Genomic DNA, 11,592 nt, shown 5'->3' with positions numbered 1-11,592 from the left:
CAAACGCCATTTTATTCCATTTCAACATCTACCCGCCCTTATTGAAAAACCCTTTACAAAATGTTCTTAATGCGGATTTGATGAGTTTCATTACGTTTTTGCTGCTTGAGAACTTCAAGTAATTTTTATTTTTTTTTCAAAATATTTAGTTATCCCAGTCAAACAAGAGGTAAATTCAAAAACAAAATACTTCTACTGCCTCAAAACAGCTGAAAGCGTCTGAAAAACTTTCAGATGTTGCACAGTGCAATCTGTTGTGGAAATCCCAAAAATGAGGCTTCACTATTTTCATTTACCCACTCGCTACTTTATGCCATAAATATAAATTTTTGATGTCTGTGTGTTTAGTGCTCATTATTATTTCCATCTAAGCTGACTTTCGCATCACTTGCCGCAGCCGAGATGTCGAAAACAGGTGAATTGAAGCTTGATAAAACTAAAGTCATCGATTACCTTTGTCTCCCTTTATTCAATCAGTTCTATTGCTAACTACTTTCCTGCAACTACAAGTGACGTATACTTTTAATAGCCAAAGCCGTCTCGAGTTTGCTTGGAATTTCTTCAATACAATTACGTTGTTTCAGCCATATGAGAATTTAATCGTTTCTCCCGTATCGGTGCAGACATGTCTGGCGATGACGTACATGGGAGCGGAGGGTCAAACTGCAGCTGAGATGCGCCAAGTGCTCGCTTTGGAACAGTTTGCGCGTAAGGAGGATGTGGCATATGATTTTGGCGAATTTATCCAAGCAAACATTAAATCTGCACAGAGTAAATTAGAAATGGCTAATCGCATTTACGTGGATAGACGTTTTCACGTGTTGCCCGGATACAATGAGTTAATCAGCAGTTATTTCCAATCAACAGTGGCATCAGTGGATTTCTCAAAGAATATACAAACGGCACAGGACATTAATGAGTGGGTCAAGTGGCAGACCCATGGGAAGATACAAAGTCTCATGCAGCCAACTGAGCTGACAAGCGACACAGGAATAGTGTTGGTGAATGCTATCTACTTCAAGGCGGAATGGTTGTATCCATTCGATACAAGGTACACAATTCCACGAGATTTTCATTTGAACTCGTTAGTGACCAAACAGGTGCCAATGATGTACCGCACGAATATGAAGGTACGCTACAGCGAGGTACTAGCGCTCCAACTGGTGGCGGCCGAATTTCTCTATAAAGATACAGACCTGCGTATGTTGATACTGATGCCAAACCAATTGGATGGTGGGGTGGCAGCATTGGAACAGACATTGAGTGCCAGCGTAATTCAGCTGGTGCAGCAATCCTTGAGGGAAGTGCAAATGGATGTAGTGATGCCAAAGTTTAGAATTGAATTCGATTTGAATTTGGTTGAGCCGCTGAGGGTGGTGAGTCTCTGACTTGTTTTACGTTTTTTTTGTTTTTAATTTATTATAAGAAAATAATTACATGTTAAATATTATATGTGACATCAAAATAGGCTAATTTACAATACATGTAAGCTGTAAAGGGAGCAAAATCAAACGCTCTGAATTATCATCACCATGATCATAGCAATTACAGCTCGTGGTGAGCCAGTGCTTCTTTCACAATTGCGCTCCATAAGACTTAGCTCATTGCGTCGCTTTTTCTAGCATTTGTAAGGCGTAAACCTGCATCAACATCGTCTGCCCATTTTTGGCGTTTCTCCACGCTTTTTACTGTCTTTATCGAAATTCTACTGTCGTCCATCCTGATTTGGTGTCCAAATCAACTCAGTCGCTGAGCTTTAGCGAAACGCCCAATGTTTTGACCTGATATCAGCTGTTCGATCTCATCGATCTGTAAGATCCATCAGATGCAAATATCCATCTTGGGATTTTATGCTCAAAGCAGATACTTCGCAGCCATATGTTGCTACTTCCTGTAGATTTATAGCTTACACGACCTCGATAGTGATTTATTTTTCAGAAGTTCCAGGTGAGCCAAATAACTTCTATTAGCACCTTGTAGTCTCTCATTCACGCCGATTAGACCCCCTAAGTAGCGCTGCTAAGGTTTACACTCAGGCATTTAAAACTTTTCACTTTGTGAGAAACATATGGGCCGACCTCCAGATTCCCTGTGGTGCTTAAAGACCTAACGAGGTATTTTATCTTACCGACATTAACTTGGAGGCCGACTAGCTTTACTTTAGTTATTAGTTCCAGTGTACAGTCAGCAAGTGCGCGTTGGTTTCTCGCAACGATGGCAAGGTCGTCAGCATAGCCACAGATCTGGATTCTTTTCGTGAAAATGATAGCTCTAGGGTCGATATCGCTGATTAAAAAATTTAAAACTAGGTTAAATATGGCCGAAGAGAGTGTGTCTTCTTGTTTCACAGCTGTGACAACATCAAATGAGTCTAAAGTTGGGATGTTGTTCCTACCAGGGTCATTGATACCAAATACGCGGCACTCCTTCCTGTGCTCACACAATTTTCAAAAATTTGAACCATTACAAAATATTGGTCAGTAGTTGATCTGTTCGCTTTGAATCCACATTGATACTCGCCGAGAATATCCTCTGCCACCTTGAGGAGGAAGCTGGTGAATACTTTATAGGCCGAGTTTAAATGGGAGACACTTTTGGAATTGTATATTTGGAATTTGTATATTGGAAAAATTAGTTGAGATTGCCAGTCTTGCGGAATAACTTCATCTTCTCAGATTCTTATTATAAGTTCAGTAAATATTGATACCTGAATTATATAAAAGTAATATTCTGCAGTTGAAAATCATGACTTATACATCTATCTGTATACTTTGCAGATCATTAAAATCATTAAAAAACCGTAAATTTTCATCAAAATTGAAAAGTTTTTTTTATTAGAAGTTTCAGGTATGCAGTTTTTTTATGTAGCTCATCGAATTTCGATATAATAAAATGCAAGTTTAAAGTAGCTCGAAAATCGCGGTTTTTGCTGGCGGTCTTTTGCATTTTCTCCATATAACGAAAGGTCGACATTTTTTTATATGAAAGAAAACCCCCAACGCCGATAATAATTTTAATTATTTTTTAATTTGTACAAAATCTGTAACTCTGCAACTCGGATTTACATGGCTTTAGTAGGAGAAGAAATTACATTTTCATAAAAAAATATTAAAATTAAATACATTTTCAAAACTTGTCACTAGGCTCTGTTTTCTATAGTTTTTTAAGGCAGTGAAAGGATTTTCAAATTCGAGTTAATTTTTTAGCAGTGTGCCCCTTTGGACAACAGCCAATTTCCACATAAGCTAAGTAGAAAATCTCTAATTTAGAAAAACGAAACCCGAGCTTAAGCTACCCTATATGTAGTAGGTTCTTTATCAGAAAATGGCAGCAAATGTAACTAAATTTCTACTTATCCTCCTGATTATTGATTTTGACTACTGAATTAATTATTCAATAAGGAAATTTTGGTATTTTATTTTCAGATGGGTTTAAGTTTATTATTTTATGATGCTGAACTTCCTAATATGGTGACTGGCGCTACAGGGCCTCTCTATGTGTCAGAGGTTAAACACAAAGCCTACATTTCGGTGGACGAAAAAGGCTCGGAGGCATCGGGCTTCACATGTAAGTATGAAGTCAATACCCCAAACAATAACTTCGCATATAAAATTCCCCATTTTTCTCACAGACACACAAATATTAGAGAAGTCAGGGCGTTTCTTCGAGCCCAACTTGAAAGTCGATCGCCCCTTTGTGTTTGCCATATTAGATGATAAAGCGGTCTACTTCATCGGTCATGTGCTGAAATTGTAAGGCGAATGATTTATGGTTTTGAAATCGGTGAAATGGCGCCAACTCGGTAAATTTGGGCGACCAAATTAGGTTGCATAGAAGTAGAAAAAATTAAAATTTCCAGCCGCATTAGCAGCGGTGATTAGACTCACATAACAAATGGAGAAGCAAAGAATTAGAAGAATAAAAGCATACAGAATATGAAAATGAAAAATCAAGAAATGATTGATTTTGATTTCTTGTTGATTGCTTACCAATCAGTGGAAATTGCTAACAAATTACCGTTGATCATTTATTATCGACTGGCGATATTGAGGATGCAGCAACAACAAGCGATTGTACCTCAATTCAATAGCGTTAAATCTGTTTGGTGGGTGCGGATTGGCAACAACAATGAAGTATTGTCAGTTTGTTTGTTCGTAAGTATTACGGCCCGCTAGGAATTAGCTTTGGTAGTGAGACTATTACTATATTTCTAGGTAGTGGTATTTTAGCAGCGCGGAAGAGCTTGAGATTAAATTAAAATGATAATATAAAACAGAAATATTGGTCCCCACGATCAGTTCAATAAATCTGGCCGTATGTTGTCAATGGAGGCTCGAATATTGCAGCAAATTGATTGTCAAGCACACTGCAAGGCAAGTTGGGCCGTCTTGTAGAAACCAAATAACCTTTAGCCTCCTTTTGGTGGAATGCGTCCTTATGATTTTACACGCATGGAGCGAGGTGTTTTTTATGTGGAGCTTTTCATGGCAAAAATACACTCGCAGATTGACGCCCTGTATTACACACAACTTTTCCTATCATTTGGTGTTTCGTGGCCGGAGTTGCGAACCCGGACACTTCCTAATGTTAGTCCCGCGTCAACCCATTCGGCTACGGCGGCTGAATTTTTCTCTCTAGGACGCGAATTAGTGGATTTCTCTGTGTGGCTGTAGGTGTACAAGTATTTTGTGTGAGCTCTGTGGGGTTTTTCTAACGCTTTCGCCAACTGACCGGCTGAACGAGTATTGATTGATATGTGCCCGTGTGATCTTCACTTCACCGCTGAGGGTTCGCCTACTTGTAGATGTGTGTGCAGCTGTAATCACTGAACAAAACTATTAATCTTGCTCGCATCCTCTCCCCCAATTTGACGGTTTATTGCCAGGGAAATAACTCCATTTGTATGCGATTACTGCGCCGACTTGTTGTGCTGGTTGATTGTGATTTTTAAATGATCTTTTTTATGATGGCGCCAGTATGTGGTGACGACGATGGTGTTTTTGGCTGGCGCACACATACGTAAGAACCTAATTTTATCATAGAGGTGGGGTCAATACTTTTGGCGTCAACAGATTGCAACATTGTGTGGCAATATCGCCTAATTTTTGAACATTAGCTTTGGAAGTCTCAGCGGTGCAAGGCTGATCGATGGTGGAAAGTAAATTCTGATAAATAATTTATCTTGTTTTTATCGGTAGTCTAACATACCCGGGTGGTCCAAAGGTTCGTGGTAGATTTTCCAATTTTTTATTATATTCCTTGGCAGTATCTATATTACATACCATATAATGTGAATCTGTTGATAGACGATTTTCGGTCCCTGCGTGTGTCGACGATAGTGACATCATCGGTCTTAGTTCTGCCTTTTCCAAATTGGATAAACAAGCAAAGCGAATGGGTCTGGTGGTAAACGAGTACAAGACGAAGTAAAAAGAGTCGACGCCCTAGCGTATCGGCGCCCACGTCACTGTTGACAGTTATGATTTTGAGGTTGTAAGAGACCTTGAATCCTGGCTCACAAACAATTGGATTGAAAACAAAATTCAAAGCTGTGTGAACAGATGTTTATGCAGGATATTGAAGATCTGGTGGCCCAACATCATAAGTAACGATGGTCTAAAAGAGACGTGCAAAATTCAGCCAATAGTTAACATGGTAAATCTGCGAAAGTGGACGCTACTGAAGTCCGTCGTTAAGCACTGCATTGGAATTCACAATGTCTTCACAAGGTTGGTCGCCACAAAAATGTCTTGACGGAGAACGGACCAGAAGGAAGTTAAAACTTCAGAAAACAGATGGAGGCTCTATGCTCCAGTGGGAGAAACAGGAATCAGCCTTAAAATCCAACGCAGAATTTCTTTTGCCAACAAGTGCTCGTTTGGACTAAGTAGGCAATTGAGTAGTAAAGTCCTCTCCGAGAACAAAACTAACACTTTATATGTCTTTCGTCATGCTCGTCATATCGTATGGCGCAGAAGCTTGGACAATGACAGTATCCGATGAGGCGTGCTTTGGAGTGTTTGAGAGAAAGATTCTGCAGGTGATTTGTGAACCTTTGCACGTTGGCGATGGCAAGTATCGTAAGCAGCAGAACAATGACATTTACGTCGACATAGACATATTGCAGGGAATAAAGATCCAGCGGCTACGATGGCTGAATCACATCTTCCGAATGGATAAATACGCTCCGGCTCTTCGATGTGGTACGAGCTTGGGGTAGCAGAGGACGGCCTCCCCTGCGTTGGAAAGATCAGGTGGAGAAGGACTTTGTTTGACTTGGTGTGTCCAACTGGCGCCGGTTAGCACGAGAAAGAACCGACTGACGCGCTTTGTTAAACTCGGCCAAAATCGCTTTAGCGGTTATCACGCCAATCAAGAAGAAGGAGAAGAAGAAGATATCTTAAATTTTACCAATTGCCACGTTTCATATTTCAATTTAACGTAATTAAAAATACTGACAGTTGCTCGAAACACTAACGGTATTTGAAATAAGTAATAAATTTTCATCGTTCACGAAATTGATTTTGCATATAGGTATCAACATCCAGCCATATTTCAGCTAGTACTTCAATACGAATACCGTCATCGCAATCCATCAGACATCAACCATAATCAGCCAACCTTTTAGTGGCGTTGGCAGCGTACCATTAAGCGCCAATGTGTTGAATGAACTGTCAGAAAAATCATTTATTTCAAATTGAAAATCTTGTCAAAGTAACAAAGTTGCAATTTTATGACACACCCACACACTCGCACACACACACGCACACAAAGGAATATGAAATTCTGCAGCGCGCTAATGTCGAACATATGAAACCAGATATGATTTAGAACTGTGTCAGCTGGCTCGCCGCGTCGTTTGTCGGTGATCAGTGTCGGTTCGGTGCAATTTTCGCAGAATTATGTGTTTTTAAATATGCAACTTTGACACAAAGACGTAGAAGGCAGCAATATTTTGTGAAATCGCCGACTTTTCGCAGAAATCTTTAACGTTTCCGTATATGACAAACAACAAACACACCTACACCTTCCCCCTTGCCAATGCCTTAGCTTTTTTGCGGCTCTATAAAACCTTTTATGCGCAAAGAATTAAAAAACAAAAACAAGAAAAATATTTATTTGTACATTTGCGCAGAAACTCCGCTTTGTTGCTACAGTTGAAGATCAAAGCAGACGCATCTCGAGTTTGAGTCGTAAAATATCAGAAGAAATACATTTAAATTAACAGCTGAAATTTTTACTACAGTCCGAACCATAAAAAGCTCGTTGGTGGCAAACACGCGGAGGAAAGGAGATTTTTTTAATTGTTTATGAATATGTTAATGTTGCATGCCGTGATTAGATTAGATCGGATGACGATTATGATTATTAGTAGAGAATTTAATTTTATTAAAACTTGTATTTTAATTTATTTTTACGAATTCATAATTTGGAGTCGTAAAATTGTAGAAATTACTGATTGACCTCAGAGATTTGCTTTCTAAACGCCTTCACATGGATGTATGGGAATGTGTGTATGTATGTATGTGTGTATGAGGCCTAGTGGAAACGTAAAACTGTGCTGTAGCTCATTAATGATAAACACGCTAAGAGATAAGCATAAAGGGCGAAGCGTTCATGATTAGATTACTGAAATGGCCTATTGCTGGGGCAGTTAACAGAACACGCACGCATAACGATGCTTGTGCCCTCTGCGCTTGTTACGCTTTTGTCAGAAAGCGACAATGCTGTTTAAGCTTCTTACTTCTTTGGATGCTTGGCAGACTTAGAACTCGCAGCCATCCGCAATATTTCGTCGTTTATTAGAGAAAGGAAGTGGTTTCGCCATATTGGGAGTTTTAGGCGGAACTTGAGCCCAAACTGGTGGTATCAGGTGTCACAATGGGTCTCCAGGTCTAAGTGGACCTCTCTACCCCCTCATTGAGAGTGGCAACCACCCTAATCTCACGATGCTTGTCTAACCGTTTAATAATTATTATATTATAATAGCAAACGAAATATATAAGGTGGCGCAAAATTAATTATCATTTCTTGTTGAATAACTTTTTATAATATACATATATGTTTATATATATACTTCCTTACTTACTTAATACAGATGGCCCTACAATCTTATGTCGGTTTTGGTGGAATCTAAGACATTGCGCCATCTACCTCGTTGTTCGCTGCTTGCTGGGGCCAGCTGGAGACTCCGAGTGCTGCTAGGTTATGCCACACTTGATCTCCCCAACGTAGATTAGGCCTTCCTCTTCCTCGTCGTCCATCAGTGGGTTCGGTGTCGAAGGACTGCCGAAGCACTTTGGTTCATCCTTGGCATAAGGCAAAGCCAGCGCAGCCGCTGTATTTTAATACGCTTCACTATGTCCACATCCCGGTATAGCTCATACAGCTTGCTGTTCCAACGTATACGAAACTCCCTTTTACCTACGCGAAAAAGACCAAAGATTTTCCGGAGAATTTTTTTCTCGAGCCCTTCCAGTGCTCTCAAACAAGAGGTGGTGTGTGTCGATTTGTCGTTTGTGGAGTTTCTCCAGGATTTGACGCACCGTAAAGATCTGGTCATTAGTAGACTTACCAGGCCTGAAACCACACTGATAAGGTGGTAACATAGGCCTCAACAAATATTGTAGGTTATAATTTGATTTGCTGAAAGATAGACGTTTAATTTGTCTCCAGGAATGACCTGCTTTCTGCGCTTATGCTTCAAACTGTCGTCTATAAGTGTTGACTGATCTCCCGTGTCTACGGCTTTCTTGGGGACTCCAGTCTAAAGCAGCTCTTGTAATATCGTACGTTGGGCCAGAATATGTGCATAATCTTGAATGAGAACTGTGCGGACTAAATTTTGAGTCCCGGCGAAATAGATCAGCCTCTGTCCGCTACCGGGTGTTTCGTTGCGTAGACTGAGTTTCCCGACGGTGGGACCGAAAATTCCGAGAGTCGCCAATCACGGTTTTTACGTCGTGGCGGGGCAGCGCTCTTAGGAACGCTCTAGATGCTAATAAAATTTATCTTTGTGCGCATCGCCCTCTCTTCCGTCGGGGCGTGAGCGCAAATAGGCGATCGGTTGAAGAATTTCGCTTTGATGCGGATATTGCGAGACGCTCGTCCTGCGGAATGGACGTAAGCGGTTGGAGACGAAGTCTCTCTCCCACAACAAATCCAACACCGAATTTTGTTCTGTTCTTGCACGGAGTTGAACGTTCGTGATCCAATGTCAGTCCAATATTGGCGCCGGATTGTCCTGAGGCATCGGTTATCAAATTCGCAAGCATAGAGAAGAACTTATTTTATATTTGATTATAAATTTTTAGCTCCATGCATTTTGCCAGTGGTTTCGAGTAACATCTGCCATAATCTGGCTTCCTAGGTAGAAAGTTTCCTATTTGCTCGGCGTACACTATAAAAGTGTTTGTCTGCTAGGTGTTGATTTGCATGGATTTCGTTTTGCCCACATTTATATGTACGTAGACCGAGGCACTCTGCGTGGAAACTGAGGTCATCAAGTTTGTTCTGCATGTGTCCGCAACGTTCTGGGATGAGTGCAATATCGTCATTGTAGTCGAGGACTTCCAGAGAGTTCCTCTTCCAGGTATGATGTCGAGAGCGTTATTGATCATATCATCAAGTACCATTAAGATTATGAGAGGCGGTAATATGCAGCCTTGCTTGACTCCTAATGGCTCGTTTGGCTCAGATAGAGCATTGTCATACAGTATTCTGCATTGGAAGATAGGATACTGAGCTGGTATTATGCGCGTTATCTTATCGGGAACTTCTTTACGTTTCTCGCACGATTTCTCAAAGTCGGCGAAGACAAGGTGGAGAAGTTCCTGCAGTTCGTTTACCTGCTGAGCGATGACTCTAAGAGTTGCTATGTGATCTACGCTTGCTTAGCGCGGCCTAAAACCAGCCTGCTGTCTGTGCAAGGTATCGTCGATCTTTACGCTAATAGAGTTGAGTATGATTTTGCATAGGACTTTGACAGTTACGCATAACAACGTCTGCTAACGACATATATATATATATATAATTGGCGCGTACACCCTTTTTGGGTGTTTGGCCGAGCTCCTCCTCCTATTTGTGGTGCGCGTCTTGATGTTATTCCAAAAATGGAGGGGCCTGCAGTTTCAAGCCGACTCCGAACGGCAGAAATTTTTATGAGGAGCTTTTTCATGGCAGAAATACACTCGGAGGTTTGCCATTGACTGCCGAGGGGCGACCGCTATTAGAAAAATGTTTTTCTTAATTACTCCAAGATTCGAACCAACGTTCTCTCTGTGAAATCCGAATGGTAGTCGCGCACCAACCCATTCGGCTACGGCGGACGACATGCAGATGTAATAAAAGCATTTCGAAAATCTACATAAAATATCCATTTTATCTCTGGATTACATTTAATGAGCTTTGCTGAATGCTTAGGTTCTAAACTTGTTCTATCTGAAAGAAATCTTCCGAGTAGCGATTAAACGTGAAAATTATGAAAAAAGAAAAGAAATGCGCCATCAAAACCCAGATTCGTGTATTTCTTCATCGATTTGGGTGCGATTAATTTGTAATACCTAAATATTTGAGAAATGTGTAAAAATTACTCGTAACTACCAGGAAGTGTGGAATATTTACATGCAATATAATTTTACTGACATAATAAAACATGCCTCTGACTAAGGTAAAATGAAATAGTTGTTGCGCAATTCAGAAAATGGGCGTTCAATGACTGCTGTAGCAGCCAAATGGGCCTTAAATATTCGCTGCGCCCCCTTCTTGCGCAACTGCACAGATCAAATGAGCGAATGTGCTGTGAAAAATCGAACACACCAACTGCGCAAACGCACGCAACTGCGCATCATCAGCATCGGCGTATCATCATCAACAACATCATCCTTGCGATCAACAGCCAACACGCCCCGCACCAATGCCATTCCGTAAGCCATTTAAGAGTACATGGAATGGGGTAACGCAATAACTGAAATCCTTACGTAGGATATGGTGCCACAGCCGGCCAGTTGTGAGCGACCTTCTTCTTTGCTGCGCAAGCCTGCCCCACCAATCCGCCGACTGCATCGATCCGTCTTGATATTATGATTTTTTAATAGCCGGCAATTTTCTCACCTCGCAAAGTGTGAATATTATGGTGTAATTGCATCAACGCATCAACTCCTACCAATTTTGGCCAACGGCGACGGTGACGAACTCAGAAATGGCAATGGCACCAACTCGGTTGATCTGCGCAGAATTTGTGGTTGTGGCTGTGTCCATTGCCGTTCTTAATCGCATGTGGCGGTATGGCTACTACATTCATAGCTGGACTTTTCGAAGCGGTCTCGCGTCAGTTTGCAGAAGAAGGCGTTGATGCTGTGCGGTGAATGATGTATCCTCGAGCGATGAATGAGGAAGCGGTCCAGCGTTGTTTCACTTTCTACTGCTGCTGTTGGGTTTTTTTTTGTTTTCATACTCGTATGCTTAGGTTTCATTTTCGCGAACGTTGTTGGGCGTAAGGCGCAACTCCTACCCGACAGCAGTTTTGGCTGTTTTGACCGTTTTATCTGTTGTTGTTTTGTTGTGCAGTGTTCGTTATAGCTGGACTGAAAT

The 11,592-nt window shown here is 41.1% G+C and overlaps 1 protein-coding gene across 1 annotated transcript; it reads left to right on the top strand.

The window, feature by feature from the left end:
- Positions 1-365: 365 nt before the first annotated feature.
- Positions 366-3,934, top strand: LOC128864235 (serine protease inhibitor 42Dd-like). Its single transcript, XM_054103800.1, has 4 exons — positions 366-415; positions 478-1,376; positions 3,426-3,567; positions 3,632-3,934. Exons 1-4 carry the CDS (start codon positions 403-405, stop codon positions 3,754-3,756), a joined length of 1,179 nt encoding a protein of 392 aa, XP_053959775.1. The 5' UTR covers positions 366-402; the 3' UTR covers positions 3,757-3,934.
- Positions 3,935-11,592: the final 7,658 nt, after the last annotated feature.

Source organism: Anastrepha ludens, chromosome 5 (assembly GCF_028408465.1).
Source record: "Anastrepha ludens isolate Willacy chromosome 5, idAnaLude1.1, whole genome shotgun sequence".
NCBI classification, from domain to species: Eukaryota; Metazoa; Arthropoda; class Insecta; order Diptera; family Tephritidae; genus Anastrepha; species Anastrepha ludens.
This window is presented reverse-complemented; position numbering and strand designations above follow the sequence as displayed.

Bases quoted from the DNA above. Each gene is read 5' to 3' on its own strand.
- LOC128864235 (XM_054103800.1), top strand. The intron at 1,377-3,425 runs GTGAGTCTCTGA...TTTTATTTTCAG, and splicing joins TGGTTGAGCCGCTGAGGGTG to ATGGGTTTAAGTTTATTATT. The intron at 3,568-3,631 runs GTAAGTATGAAG...TTTTTCTCACAG, and splicing joins GGAGGCATCGGGCTTCACAT to ACACACAAATATTAGAGAAG.